Below are 12,466 nucleotides of genomic sequence, written 5' to 3'. Positions count from 1 at the left end.
CATTGCGGCACCGTCACCCATTGTCACGATACCATTAGATTTGTTGTTTTAGCATTGCTCAAACTATATTTAATATAATTATTCAGTATGTATGCAGTATTAAAAAACACAGGAAAAGCTGCTTCTACATGCTAATTTATGAAGTGTGAAGTGTGACTTCCTGGCACACTCATTAACAACATTTGTATAATTAATGTAACATCTATATATATATATATATACAGTATATATATATATTTATGTTTTTCGTACTATTTAATGTTGAAAATGGCCACAGTGCAGTGAAGTTTCTTCAAGACATGCTTGACGTACACATTTTCCAAAGGTTAAACTCATATTCCATTCAAATGCCACATATTGTAGAATTCGATCAGTCATTAAAAGTCATTAAATCATCATTTTGCAGCAGCAAGGCCGCTCTCAAAGGGGAATCAGCAAACTGGATACTCAAGAGGAGACATTATGTCTGGAAAGGGCCTGAGTTGGAAATTGTTTTATTTTGGATCATGGACTGCCCTCCACAGGGTCCAGACCTGAATATTATGCAGGCAGCTTTGGATCACATGGACATAGAAAGAAATAGACTAAAGTCTAAATCTAAAGAAGAGAGAGCTCTGGGAAGTGCAGAAACAATATTGTATGTACTTACCGTGTGTTTTAGCACCTAAATAAAGAATATGCCGATACATCATGACATGCAACCTGCTGAAAGAACTAATAATAATAATAATAATATCAGAATATACATTACAAACGGATTCATTTGCTCTCCTCGTCCTTTTTTCTAAAAGGAACACATTGATTCAAACTTTCATGCGTGCACTATAGATGGCTAACTTACCATGATGTTCAGATCATGTCTTGTGGAGATGAGCCACATACTGTAACTGCACACTGCAGCCTCGCTGAAGGTTGTGTGTGGGCACTTGTAAACTACACCCGCTGCCTTTTTCTGCATACTCTATAAGATTTATTCCACAATGTGTCCTTGTTCCTGGAGGATTATAGACAAACTAGAATGCCTTGCAGAAAACTGCGAGTATAAACTTTGAAGCTCAGTGACCATTTACACCACTCCACATCTAAAAAAAGGATTGATAAAAATAAATTGTCAAGAACTGTAAATCCAAATGCACTGTGCCCCCAATTCTAACTTTTGTGAAGATAATGTCCCTTTTATTTTTTCTCTCTCTGTTTTTATGTGAAAGAATTTTCTGGCAGTTTTTTTTTTATTCTCTCAGCTGAGGTGTGGAGCATGGCAGATAAGAGGATATTACCTTGCACCAACTCTGCCACTGTTCCACTGGACCAGCACCTTGTTTCCGTCCGTTTCAAATATGTTTTTGAGATAATACAAGCGTCTACTTTTGGAAAATTTGAGGTTATTAAAAGGGGTCACCGTGGAGAGGGAAAGGTTATTGCTGAAAGAGTGGACCTTGTACGAGAGAGAATTAAACAAAGGGTGTTGAAAAGTGGAACAACATGTATAAAAGAAATGGAGTGAAAGGAGGGGCAGAACAGAGAGCGAGAGTGTCAAATGAAGGGGTGAATGTTTCACTGGGTAAACAATTGGATGGTCACAGCAGCTGAACCTACAGTGGGGCCAGTGCTCCCACCTCAGGCTGCAAGATGTATTGCTTGCATGAAAGCGTTGTAACAAACCTTTCATTTCCAACAGCCTGCTCGCAGAGTACACTGGAGTTCTGGACAAGCATGTTCTCATTACAACCTGTCAAAACGTGACGCACATACACAATCATTCAGTTGTAGTATATACTCCCTCTGTACACTCACTCTCGCGGAGACACACACAGCGAGGCTCGGCATTTCAAGGCGTTTGCTCCTCTGTGAGTCAAAGAAGCAGCATGACAGACCCCAGTGTGCAGAATAAAGACTTATCATCTGCTGTCATTTCCTCCTCACAGACCAGGGGATTTTGCATGGGGCTTGCTGAACCTGGTTTGAGGTTGTTATTTATTTATTTCATCTGTTATCAAGGGCTTGGGAAGCATAACGTGCCTTTGGTGAGGAGGAGTACAATGCTCTACAAAAACCCCTCAGTGATGGATTTCACTACTCAGATCTTTCACGGCTTTGATTTATGATATAATATAGAGTGATACACTGCTCATGCTACACAATAGTGCCATACCCCATACTGATGTAATCCCAGCTCTCTGCTGCCTTTTAGCCTGTTACAGCCTGCTGTAGTTGAAAAGGGGGGGAAACCCTCAAATGCCTTTCAAGGACAATCTGATTGAATTAAACAGCCATTAGATATATGAGATGAGCTGTAATTGCAAGGGTATTTATCTATTCAGATGAATGAGTATTGACCACAAGGTCGTGATACTGGTGCACTGTCCTCAGGACAATGTGAAGAGCCTGCACCTGTCTGCGCCTGGCTCGCCCGTATTGTTATAACCTCTCGTTGTTGAACCCAAACGCTTCATGTGGCAAATCTTGCTCCTCATGGTGCTGGCACTGATGGTGTTTGTTGCAGACCTGCTCAGCGGTGCTCATTTCTCTCCCTCTTGTCGCAGCCCTCGTTAATGACTGAAAATAGGAATTAGAGGCAACACATGAGCTGCGGTGTGTTCATGTCAGTCAGGTGCAGCGGGAGCCGATGTTGTGAGCATTTACACCTTCACGTCGACATGCTCGCTACCGAGATTGTCTCTGTCTTTAAAACCTGTCCTTTGTATCTGTGTCTCTTGCCGCCATTTGCATTGATTTCATACAAAAGAAATTCAACCTGACTTATTCCCCCGTTTCTTTCCATTTCTTGCAGGCCTGCCCCCGTTGTTCCCTCTGAGACAAAGAGGAAGTGATGTCACGCCACCACCACCGCTTTGAGAGGGACTATCGGGGACCCTGGGAGCGGAGAGATATCCGTCCGTCTGGCCTCCACAATGGAGGAGCCAATCATAGCTGTGCCTCTGCCGTTGTCAATGGCAACAACCGTCCGGGACTCCTTCCCCTCCCAGTCATTCCCTCCCTCCTTCCCACCCCAGTTACAGTTGCCGTGACAACATCCAGCAGCGACATAGCGGTCAAGCGAGGCATCACGGCAGCAGGATCAGTTGCTTCGGCATCGGCCAAGGTAAGAGCCTCTTCCAAAGTGACACCTGCTCCTCTTCCTCGTCTTGGAAACCTGTCAGTGTTTCCTCCTGCTCTGTCAAGTTCCTTTCTAGTCTTTGTCTCTCCCTTTGAAAACCTTTTAATTTATGAAAACTCCCCCAGCTGAGTATGATGGCCAACTTTCCCCCTGCTTTGAAGCCCTGCAGTCTCCTTCTCTCTCGTTGTCTTCCAGTTCTCTGAATGGTTCTGCATTGTCCAAGTTACTGAGAAGCCTGTCTTCATGGTTCAACTTCAAGCCCCTCCACTTTCTCCCCCCCTCTCTCTCTCTCCCTCGCTCTCCGTGTGCTCCCTCCTGCACTTTTGGCCCTTTCCCTCCCTCCAATGTTGCTTCTCTCTATGCTCTGCTCTATTCTTGGCAAAACCGTTTTTCTTCCATCTTCATTTTCTCCCTGTGCTGCATGACAGGCTTGTCCCTGCCATTGCCTCCTCAGTAATTTCCTCTTTCATTATGTATATGACCTCTGACAATAGCTCGGATGGGTGCTGCCATCAGAACTGATAGCAAGAGATGGTGTTTTTCCAAATAAACAAAGATAGTGGTCCACATCATTACATGAGTCTTTTAACATTACAGACATTTAAAAAAAAAATATATATATATATATATATATATATATATATATATTTCTTGCAACCGCATGTGCAAAGATTGTGTTTCTTTGTGAAATTAACTGAGTCCAAATAAATAATACACTTTTAATGAGGTCTGGAGTGACTGAAATAGCCATCATTTACTGCAGTCATTTGGGTCAGGTCCCATAGATGAGTCTGGCAAGATCTTTCTTGGGTCAACAAATGAATTAGCTAATTGTTTTCCAGCCTTTTACTTAAGATTGACTAAAAATGCATTACTTTCAAACATTATCTCTTGGTAATGTCTCGTTTGCCTCTTTCCAAGATAATATTATAAAGAAATATTTTACATTTACATTGTGAATTGGGAAACAGATGTTAAAGCAATGTAGTTAAAGCCAAGCAGGCCCACCTATCACATTAGTAAGGAGTAATTGAACTAATATGCATAATAATAGTAATAATAATACACAATCGGTTAACCCTGTCTGAATGCATTTAATTATCAAGTATTAATGTGCATATATTTTCAGAAATACTTAATACTAATACAATTATACATAACAGATTTTGTTTGTTACCGAAACAGCAGTAAAACTGGTCAGAGATGTTATATTGCACAACACAGCACATTTCAAACAACAAGTGTCGACTCAATGTGCTTGAGACGAGAAGACAATTATTAAAACCCAAAGAATACAACAATAATACCAAGAAAAGTAATAAAACCTCACCTTAGTTTAGTTTATTTATTTCATTTCATTCACAAAAAAAACCCAAAAAAACCATGTCGTGAATGAAAAGGAGCAGAAAGAAGAATAATTTCATCGACTCTGCCCCTAACCTGACTAGAAAAGCTTGTGAACACAAATATGTTTTAAGTTTGCTTTTTAAAGGTAACACATCTGACTTCACAAGACAGAGAGTTCTCGAGAGGCAGGACCGTAGTGGCTGAAAACACCATACACTGAATTTGAATGTATTCTTGGAATGTTAAGGAGACCTTTGTTTGATGATCTCAGAGTTCTGTCAGGTCTATATTCAGCGAGCGTGTCGGGGATGTAAGATGGAGCCTGGCCATTTAAAGTTTTTAAAACTATGAGTTGTACTTTAAAATCTATCCTTTTTTGGATATGAATGCATGATTTATATTGTGATTTGGGTCGTGATGGTATGTCGTCTTGGGTTTTAAACGTATTAAACGTTTGGAAAAAAACATTGATTTAGGCCCATACAGCTTGTGTCTGCAGCCTCTCTGCTTCCATGGATACTGTTTGTCTTTATTCAACACTCTTCTCCACAATCAGATCATTTACTTTAATTGGAACTTCAGCAGATCCATCTGGGCCTTTTTTCCTCCAGCACCTTCTTGGTCTCTTGTTCTCAGTGGGGCCTGTTCTCTAAGAGCAGAGGTAAACAATGCTTGGGTAATTTAGCCTGTAAGTGTATCATTATATACCCTACTGAATGCAGAGACCGTAGACACAGTAAATCTGCTCTGGCACCACATCTGCCCTTCCTTTTGTGGAGCTGAATAATTACATACATTCTGACAAAGTCTGGCAAACTCCCACTGTGGCCATTGTCATCACTCAATGGCTGCCAGAGCAATTAGGTGCCTTACCTTGCATGTGATTGCACGTTTGTTTAGGGTTCACTATATGTGGGAAAGTGTATATGGCAGAAATTATGCAGATCCTTCCCTAGACGCCACTCAGTTAGCCTTATTCATGATTCTACCTCTCTACTTTGTCTCACTTTTGACAGTCCTTTTGTAAGGTTTGCAACATGGACCAGTCAGATTTAAAGAGAGTCTAATCGCAGCTTTAATTATGCCATAGGAAAGATGCAGAGACCTGGAGAGCTGGTCATTATTACTATAGAGGCGTATCTCCATGTTCTTTCTTGCTGTCTGACGTCCTCACTTGCCTTCTCTGTCTTTCTTTGTATTCTTCAATCAAAGATTGTATCAATCAAACTGTATTGATCGATTAACGCTTTGACAGCCCTATATACTGTTTGTATAGGAGAGACTGAAACCATGAATGGTAAAGTATAAACCCAGATATGTTGCATATTTCATAAAGTAAAGCGGTTAAACCAGTGATTTAGACTTGGAACACCAGCACAGTCACACTGACCAGATAACACTGGCCTGCTCTGCACCCCATTTTACCATTGAAGAAAATTCTTACTCCATGATCACCATTATTGCCCCTTTTAAAGTTTTATACACAGCAATATTGAATATGTCACACACACACACACACACTCAAGTGGACAATGTCCCCACTAGGGCCGCCGTGTCCATGAAGAGAGTCTCCGAAAAGTAGAGATCAATAAAAGCCTGTCAGCTTTTTAGTGTAGCCATGGACAGAGCTGAGACATGAGGGCCACAGGGAGAGCACTGCATCCGCCCATCAGACTCTTTGTGACCCCCAGCAGCTTTGATCGAAGATGACAAAGAAAGACAGAGAAGGCAAGTGAGGACGCCAGACAGCGAGTAATGACCAGCTCTTCAGGTCTCTGCAACTTTCCCTATGGCATAATTAAAGCTGCGATTAGACTCTGAGTGTTCCTCTCTTTAAAATCTGACTGGTCCATGTTGACATACCTCACAGAAGGACTGTCAAATGCAAGAGAAAGGTAGAATCATGAATATGGCTGACTGAACGGCGTCTAGGGAAGGATCTTCTTAATATCTGCCATATTGCACGAGTTATTGCAAAGAAACAAACAAACAAAAACTCAATATTTGTCAAAAGTAAAATGGTAATTAGATATTTTCCCCAAATAGTTCAGCTCTTGTGTAAATGCTGAGTTGAAAAGTACCATCTGGCTTTATACAGAGTCATGATATAAACGTAACCACATGGAACAGTGGATTATAGCTACACTTTTAACGCTGCCATTAATTCATTTTAATATATGTTTTTGTGCTGTTGTCATGGATATAGAGTCACCGCAGACACTGACTCCATGTCGGTAATTAAAAACACTTCTATTTGTGTCTCCTGCTGATGTACAGAGCTTGTCCTTCCAGTTGATACGGTGAAGTCGAGTGTCACTTTTTTAAAAGAGTGAATCCAGATCATCTCACTAGGTAATTAAATGTTTAAGGTCACACGTGTTTGCTAAAACAAACCACACTTTACCACAGTGAAGCTCGCCCGTGTTGTTTCAGACCTGCAGTGGATAAACTCAAATTTGTAGTTACATAATATTTGTTTTGTTGTTGGCCACATAAAGTCGAATAAAAATGGCACCAGTAGACATTATGTGCCTGTATCCTGCTCATTAAAAACAACAACCCCAAAACATTAATATTACAGCCTGTTCTTGAATGTTATTAAGGATTATATGGAGTTTAAACATGAAGCTGGAGATTGTATCTATCATAACATTGCAGAGAAAGTGTCTTCCCACAGATAACCCACTCAAACGTGGGTTTCTCGACATTAATGTAAATTTTTTAATCCATGCTCCCCTGATATTTATGAACATTAATGTTGGCCTTTTAATTTCTTTACCCAATCCCGAAACACAGTTAATATAAAAAATAATAAACTGATATTGATGGCTTTTTTGCTGCTATGTTGTTGTTTTTTTCCCCCGTGTATGTTTTTATTCATTTCCCTGATGTTTGCTGGTGGAATTTGGTCTCTGTTCTTCAGAATAAACTATCTGTTTAGCCTGCGGGCATGCCATTATGTTAATGTTGTCGGAAATAAAACAAGTGAGATGTGATTCTTCCGGGCGCCTTTTGTTATTCTGGTCAGGTCGTGTAGTGCTGTGATGCAATCAGGGAATTTGAAAACATAAAGTTCAATATCCGGCATAGAAGGAGAGTTTACCTTTGCATTCTGTCATTATTTGATGATTTTCTGATTTAAAAGCGAGCAAGTCCGCGTTGTACTGATCATAAGGAGACGGTGTTATTCTCAGGGGCGAGTCTCGTGCGTTTCAAGTTTTGCTTTAGTGTATGCAGAGCTAGAGAAATGGGATACGAAGCGCTGTCTCACACAGTGACACCGATGAAGATCATAGTCGTTAATAATATGCTGATTTCACTAAAACCTCAGTGGCTCATAAGCATTGGTAAACAATGGGATGGAGGAACTTTACTCTTAATGTTTTTTTATTAAAATCTATCCTCAAGAAGAAGTGTTAGTGCAGCTTTAGAGATTATACCTCATGCAGTTTGATCTTCAACTGATAGGGATTTAATGTGATACCTGCTGCTGACAGTCGATTTATGTGCTTTTTCTCAACAAGACTAAATGAAATGTTCTGTTCTGCTGAACACGTCTCAGTATAAAGCTCTATACGTTTATTTCCTTTGACTGCTTATTTTCCAAACACGTTATGATGAAAGGATATCACTTTCCCATGTCAGATCCTCGCCACCTTTCAATGATTACCTTTTGTTGTTGCTCCGCCGCCTTTGTCAACGCTTTCATTCGAGAGCTGTGATTATGTTAAATTAGAAATCCCTGTATTTCTGTATATATTTTTGTTCAGAAGGAGATCTGTTTTTGAAAGCTGATATTTTTTTTAAGAAGTTCTCAGTTCTATGGAGCTCAGGTAGAAAATAAAGTTGGAAAACAATTTCCAAGCGCTGACATTCAATACAGCTAGACTTGAAACAAAATCACACATTGTGTCTTGCTGGTCATTGATTTCAGAAAAGTCAGCTCGCCAATGGATTGGAGCAGACCACATGCTGGGGCCAACACAACATGGTATCCAGAGAACAGCAGGTGTCAAGGCCTCACTCTGACACAATCAGAAAAAAAGAAAGGAGCCCCACCACCAAACCCCCACAAAGGGGGAAAGAAAAATAATAATTGTATCAGGCTTTTGTGTCATTTTCATTATAAGGTGAACAAATTAGCTGAAAGTGTGTTCTGGTTTGCTCTGGTTTTAAAGGTAACTGCAGTAAATCGAAGGTGTGATTGGATGATTGAGACTTTGTGCCGGTTACGCTTTTGTTTTTTTTATTTTTCTATTTAGCTTTTTCTGTGCTTTTCCAATCTGATCATCAGGAAAAAAAAAAAAAAAGTTGTCATGTGAACGCCGCTCTGTTAGCCGGGTAACGAACAGGCTGGGATATTCTGAAATCACTGTATCTGTGTTGAGGTTGAGGCTAAAAGAGGAAGAAATCTTCTGAAAGCAGTATAGCCTTGTGACGAGTGGCTGTGAAAGGTATTGAATATGAGATGATTAAAGTTTAAGAAGGCGCAGGCTGGGGAAGCTGGATGTGGCAGACAGGATGGGGGGCGGGGGGGGGGGGGGGGGGGAGGGTTCAGTGGCAGGTGAGACTTGCTTTTGAATTTGCCTCAGATAGGAGAAAAAGATTTGAATTGTTCCATCAGACAGTGGAACTCCGGCATCAAGATAAGATGAAACTTTACATTTCCAGAGCAGACATCCTCTCCATGGGGTCTTAAAAAAAAAAAATTCCATGTTCATTTATGATGAAAGCCAAGAACACAAAACATAGCTGCAAGAAAAGTGATTGCTTCACAGCTTGACATAAAATCACCAGCCTGCCGTTTGTGGCTTCATGCTGATAAACATAAATTGATGATGCATCCTGTTACATCATATAATTCCGAAATGTTATAGCTTAGCACGAATCTTGATCACAACGTGTATCTGGAGAATCAAGGATATTGTCTTGCTCGTTGGCGCTTGGCATTTTTATCTCAAATTATGACGCAAAAAAGACCTAAATTACAAGTGGTGGATGTTTTTAAAGTGTCCCCGTCTTTCTCCGAGGAGCAGAGAGGTAAACAGTCTTCATACACCGCTTCCCAGATTTGATTTATTAGCTTCTAATATGCACGTTGTCATCCTACCACAGTCCTGCTGCGTGCCATCCACATTCACAGTAAAAGTGTCACAAAAATCCATCTTTCAGAAGACAATTCCTCGGAAGCAGACGGAATTGACTGATGAGAAATACTTTATTTCACCAGTGTAGTTTTCATTTATTATCTACACGCCATCATGTAAAACCTGAAGGCTTTTTCATAGGTGTCAAGTGTCTTTTTTCTCTCTGACTTCCAGTGTTTGATGAAGACTTATACAATTTTAAATATGCAGGGCCAGAGGTCTGTTGCACACTTTGTAAGTGGTTAAGTGATGCATCTGTCAGGGAGTATTTTAGTGCTAAAAGTCAGCTTGTCTGACACCAAGCTGAGACGAACCTGTCAGCTCTCCCTGCCTTGTCTGTCCACTTGAAATGTCAGTTTGAATAAAGACAGCCCTCGCTGGGTATGCGGAAGGCTGCCTTCAAATATTAGACTTGCCACTAATAAAAATGGCTCTTTCTTCTTTTTCTTTTCCTGGGCAAACAGAACTTCAATTCCTGGCAACGACATTATAAATGATGCTTCCAAGGAATACACTCACAACGCGTCTAGTTAGATGCGTGCACCTGATTTAAATTTGTTCTGACAATTTATGAACTCGGCATCATCATTTTCCTACGCGGCTGTTTTCCTTTCCATTAGTCATGCATTAGTCCTTTATAATCTTTTCTCTGCAAACACAAACATCATCATAATGTTTGTGGACAAACAAATCCACTGTTGGGCATCTTCAACAGAGTCATTAAGAGACGGTGGACCTCGAGGGAGCTCGGCGCGGATTAAGCAGTGATTTTCCTCAAGATGATACATGGAAACTTTTGAGTGTTAACAGTGATTGTGTGTTTACCAGGACCAACAGCAGCAGGGTCTGGAAGTCTCGGCACCATGTGGGGAGAATTAAAGCTTTCCACTCGGAATCAGGCCACGCGACGCGGCTGTGATTGCTAATCAAGGACAGAGATGGAGACAGACAGACAGACAGACAGACAGACAGACAGACAGACAGAGATAGAGACGGACACACAGGCTCAGTCATGACTCACTGACGGACTGTCAGAGAATATGGACGTTAAAAAGTGACCTGTCAGACATCATTTTTCTTATCAGCATTTGAAATCAGGTGGAAAATTGGAGTCTCAAATGTGAGGACCGATTTAGCCCTCATCCCACAGTCAGGACATTGTCATCTTTTATTGTACCAAGGAAATATTGACAGCCGTTGATTTATTAAAAAAGAAATCCGTGCAGAAATGAAACGGTTGGCAGATGTGGGATGATAACAATGCAACAGGTTGAAGAATAGGTGGAGACAAGTGTTATCTTTGTCTTGTCAATCTCACAGTGACAGGATGTTTCATAGGTTTCCTCCATTTCTTATCCTCTGTCCCCGGTCCCCCTCTGTCTGTCTTTCTGTCTTTCTGTCTGCCTTTCTGTATGGCTAGGCTCCCAGCTGACCTTTTGTACCAGCAGCAGACCTCAGCACCAATTTATCCAACCGCCTGAATTTCCTATCACAAGTCTGCAAACTTTGCCAAGCACTCGTTCGCGCTGCCAATGTTTCAGATGCCTCTCCTGGATTTCACTCCCCGAGGAGAAAATTAAATGGCAGCACAGACAAGTTATTGTTCTAAAAAACTGTATCCCAAAATAGTCAAGCATTTAGAGTCCTATGTGGTGGTTACATTGAGGTTTACACAGGGCCGCATACACGTTTCTGGCTGGTCCAGTAGGAGTTTGCTCTTTTTTTTCTCCTTTTCGTTTTGTGCTGTGTGTGTGTTTTGTGTGTGCGGGTGCAAATTAAAAGCAGCCTCTTCGGCACGCCAGCTGTCTTATGAGTCTGGCTCCAAACTGACGGCATGATGGCTCAATCTAATAACCATTCATTGAATATCAGATTCAATACTCTCTCTGCTTTGTGAAAGATGAGATGCAAGCCCCCTTCTCTATTTATGTCACAATGACTCTGCAATGTGAGTGTGTGATATTGAAAGGGCTGAGGAGTACGCTGTCATCCAATACTGTACATCTGCTCTCCCAGCAGTACATAGAGATCATTGTCTTGCTGGTCTTTGACTGAGCATAAAGTGGCGCATGCGACGTCACGACACAAACGGGGACGGTGTTGACAAATTTCAGGCTCGTCTCAGAGCCTCTGTCTGTGGTTCTGTCTGTCAGCTGCGCTTGCTGTTGCTTTGCTCGGAGATAGTTTGGGAATTTTGGAGCTCATTGTGCTCTCTGCGGCAGCTCGGCTGATGAAAGTAACAGTCACAGAAACCCACTTTATCACTCTTTATTTTTATCTCCCTCCATCACAGTTCTCTTACCATTTCTATCTAATTCTTCTGCGACTCTTCCCTCCTTCAGACCACCACCCCTCCAGCCTCTTCAAACAACTGCTCGCCTGGTTAAAGCATAGATCCTCATTCCTGCGTCAGTGTAGCCTCCCTCTGAGCGCGCTTGTGTGAAATTGGATTGCTGATCCGTTGGCGCTGAGTGGCAGAGATGTAATATGGGATAGAGGCAACCACATGCTCTGTTGCTGGAGACAGCTGTTACAGGACACCGAGGGATCACAAATGACGCTTGATTCCGAGTCCTCATCTCTCCGAGACTGGAAATGCTTGCAGCAAATCTCATGACAATGTAAAGGAGAACGCTGCTGAACAACAAACGGAAAATCGCACAAGGCTTCTGTCAGGCACATTGCACTCCGCACCATGTGGAAGGTTGTCACATTTTCTGTGTGTCAAGGGGTCAGTGTCGGTCCCGTGGCAATTTAAAGTGGCTGTCGCCTTACATTTGCTATTATCATTTGTCATCTCTGCAACCACCGCATCTTACTTTTCTCTGTCCTCGTCATATGGTGAGCGGTCTTT

General features: G+C 41.5%; 1 protein-coding gene across 3 annotated transcripts in view; it reads left to right on the top strand.

Annotated features, from left to right (window-relative positions):
* LOC131443472 (kelch-like protein 29) overlaps nucleotides 1-12,466 on the top strand; it is a 216,362-nt gene that overhangs the window by 64,722 nt on the left and 139,174 nt on the right. For all 3 annotated transcript variants that reach the window (XM_058613134.1, XM_058613132.1, XM_058613133.1), the window contains one exon: nucleotides 2,792-3,103. In XM_058613134.1, coding sequence (XP_058469117.1) covers nucleotides 2,831-3,103 — 273 coding nt within the window. In that variant the 5' untranslated portion in view covers nucleotides 2,792-2,830. The remainder of the gene's footprint in view (nucleotides 1-2,791; nucleotides 3,104-12,466) is intronic.

The sequence above is a fragment of the Solea solea genome, chromosome 17 (genome assembly GCF_958295425.1).
Source record: "Solea solea chromosome 17, fSolSol10.1, whole genome shotgun sequence".
Lineage (NCBI taxonomy): Eukaryota > Metazoa > Chordata > Actinopteri > Pleuronectiformes > Soleidae > Solea > Solea solea.
Note: the sequence above shows the minus strand (reverse complement) of the source record. Positions and strands in the feature narration are given on the sequence as shown.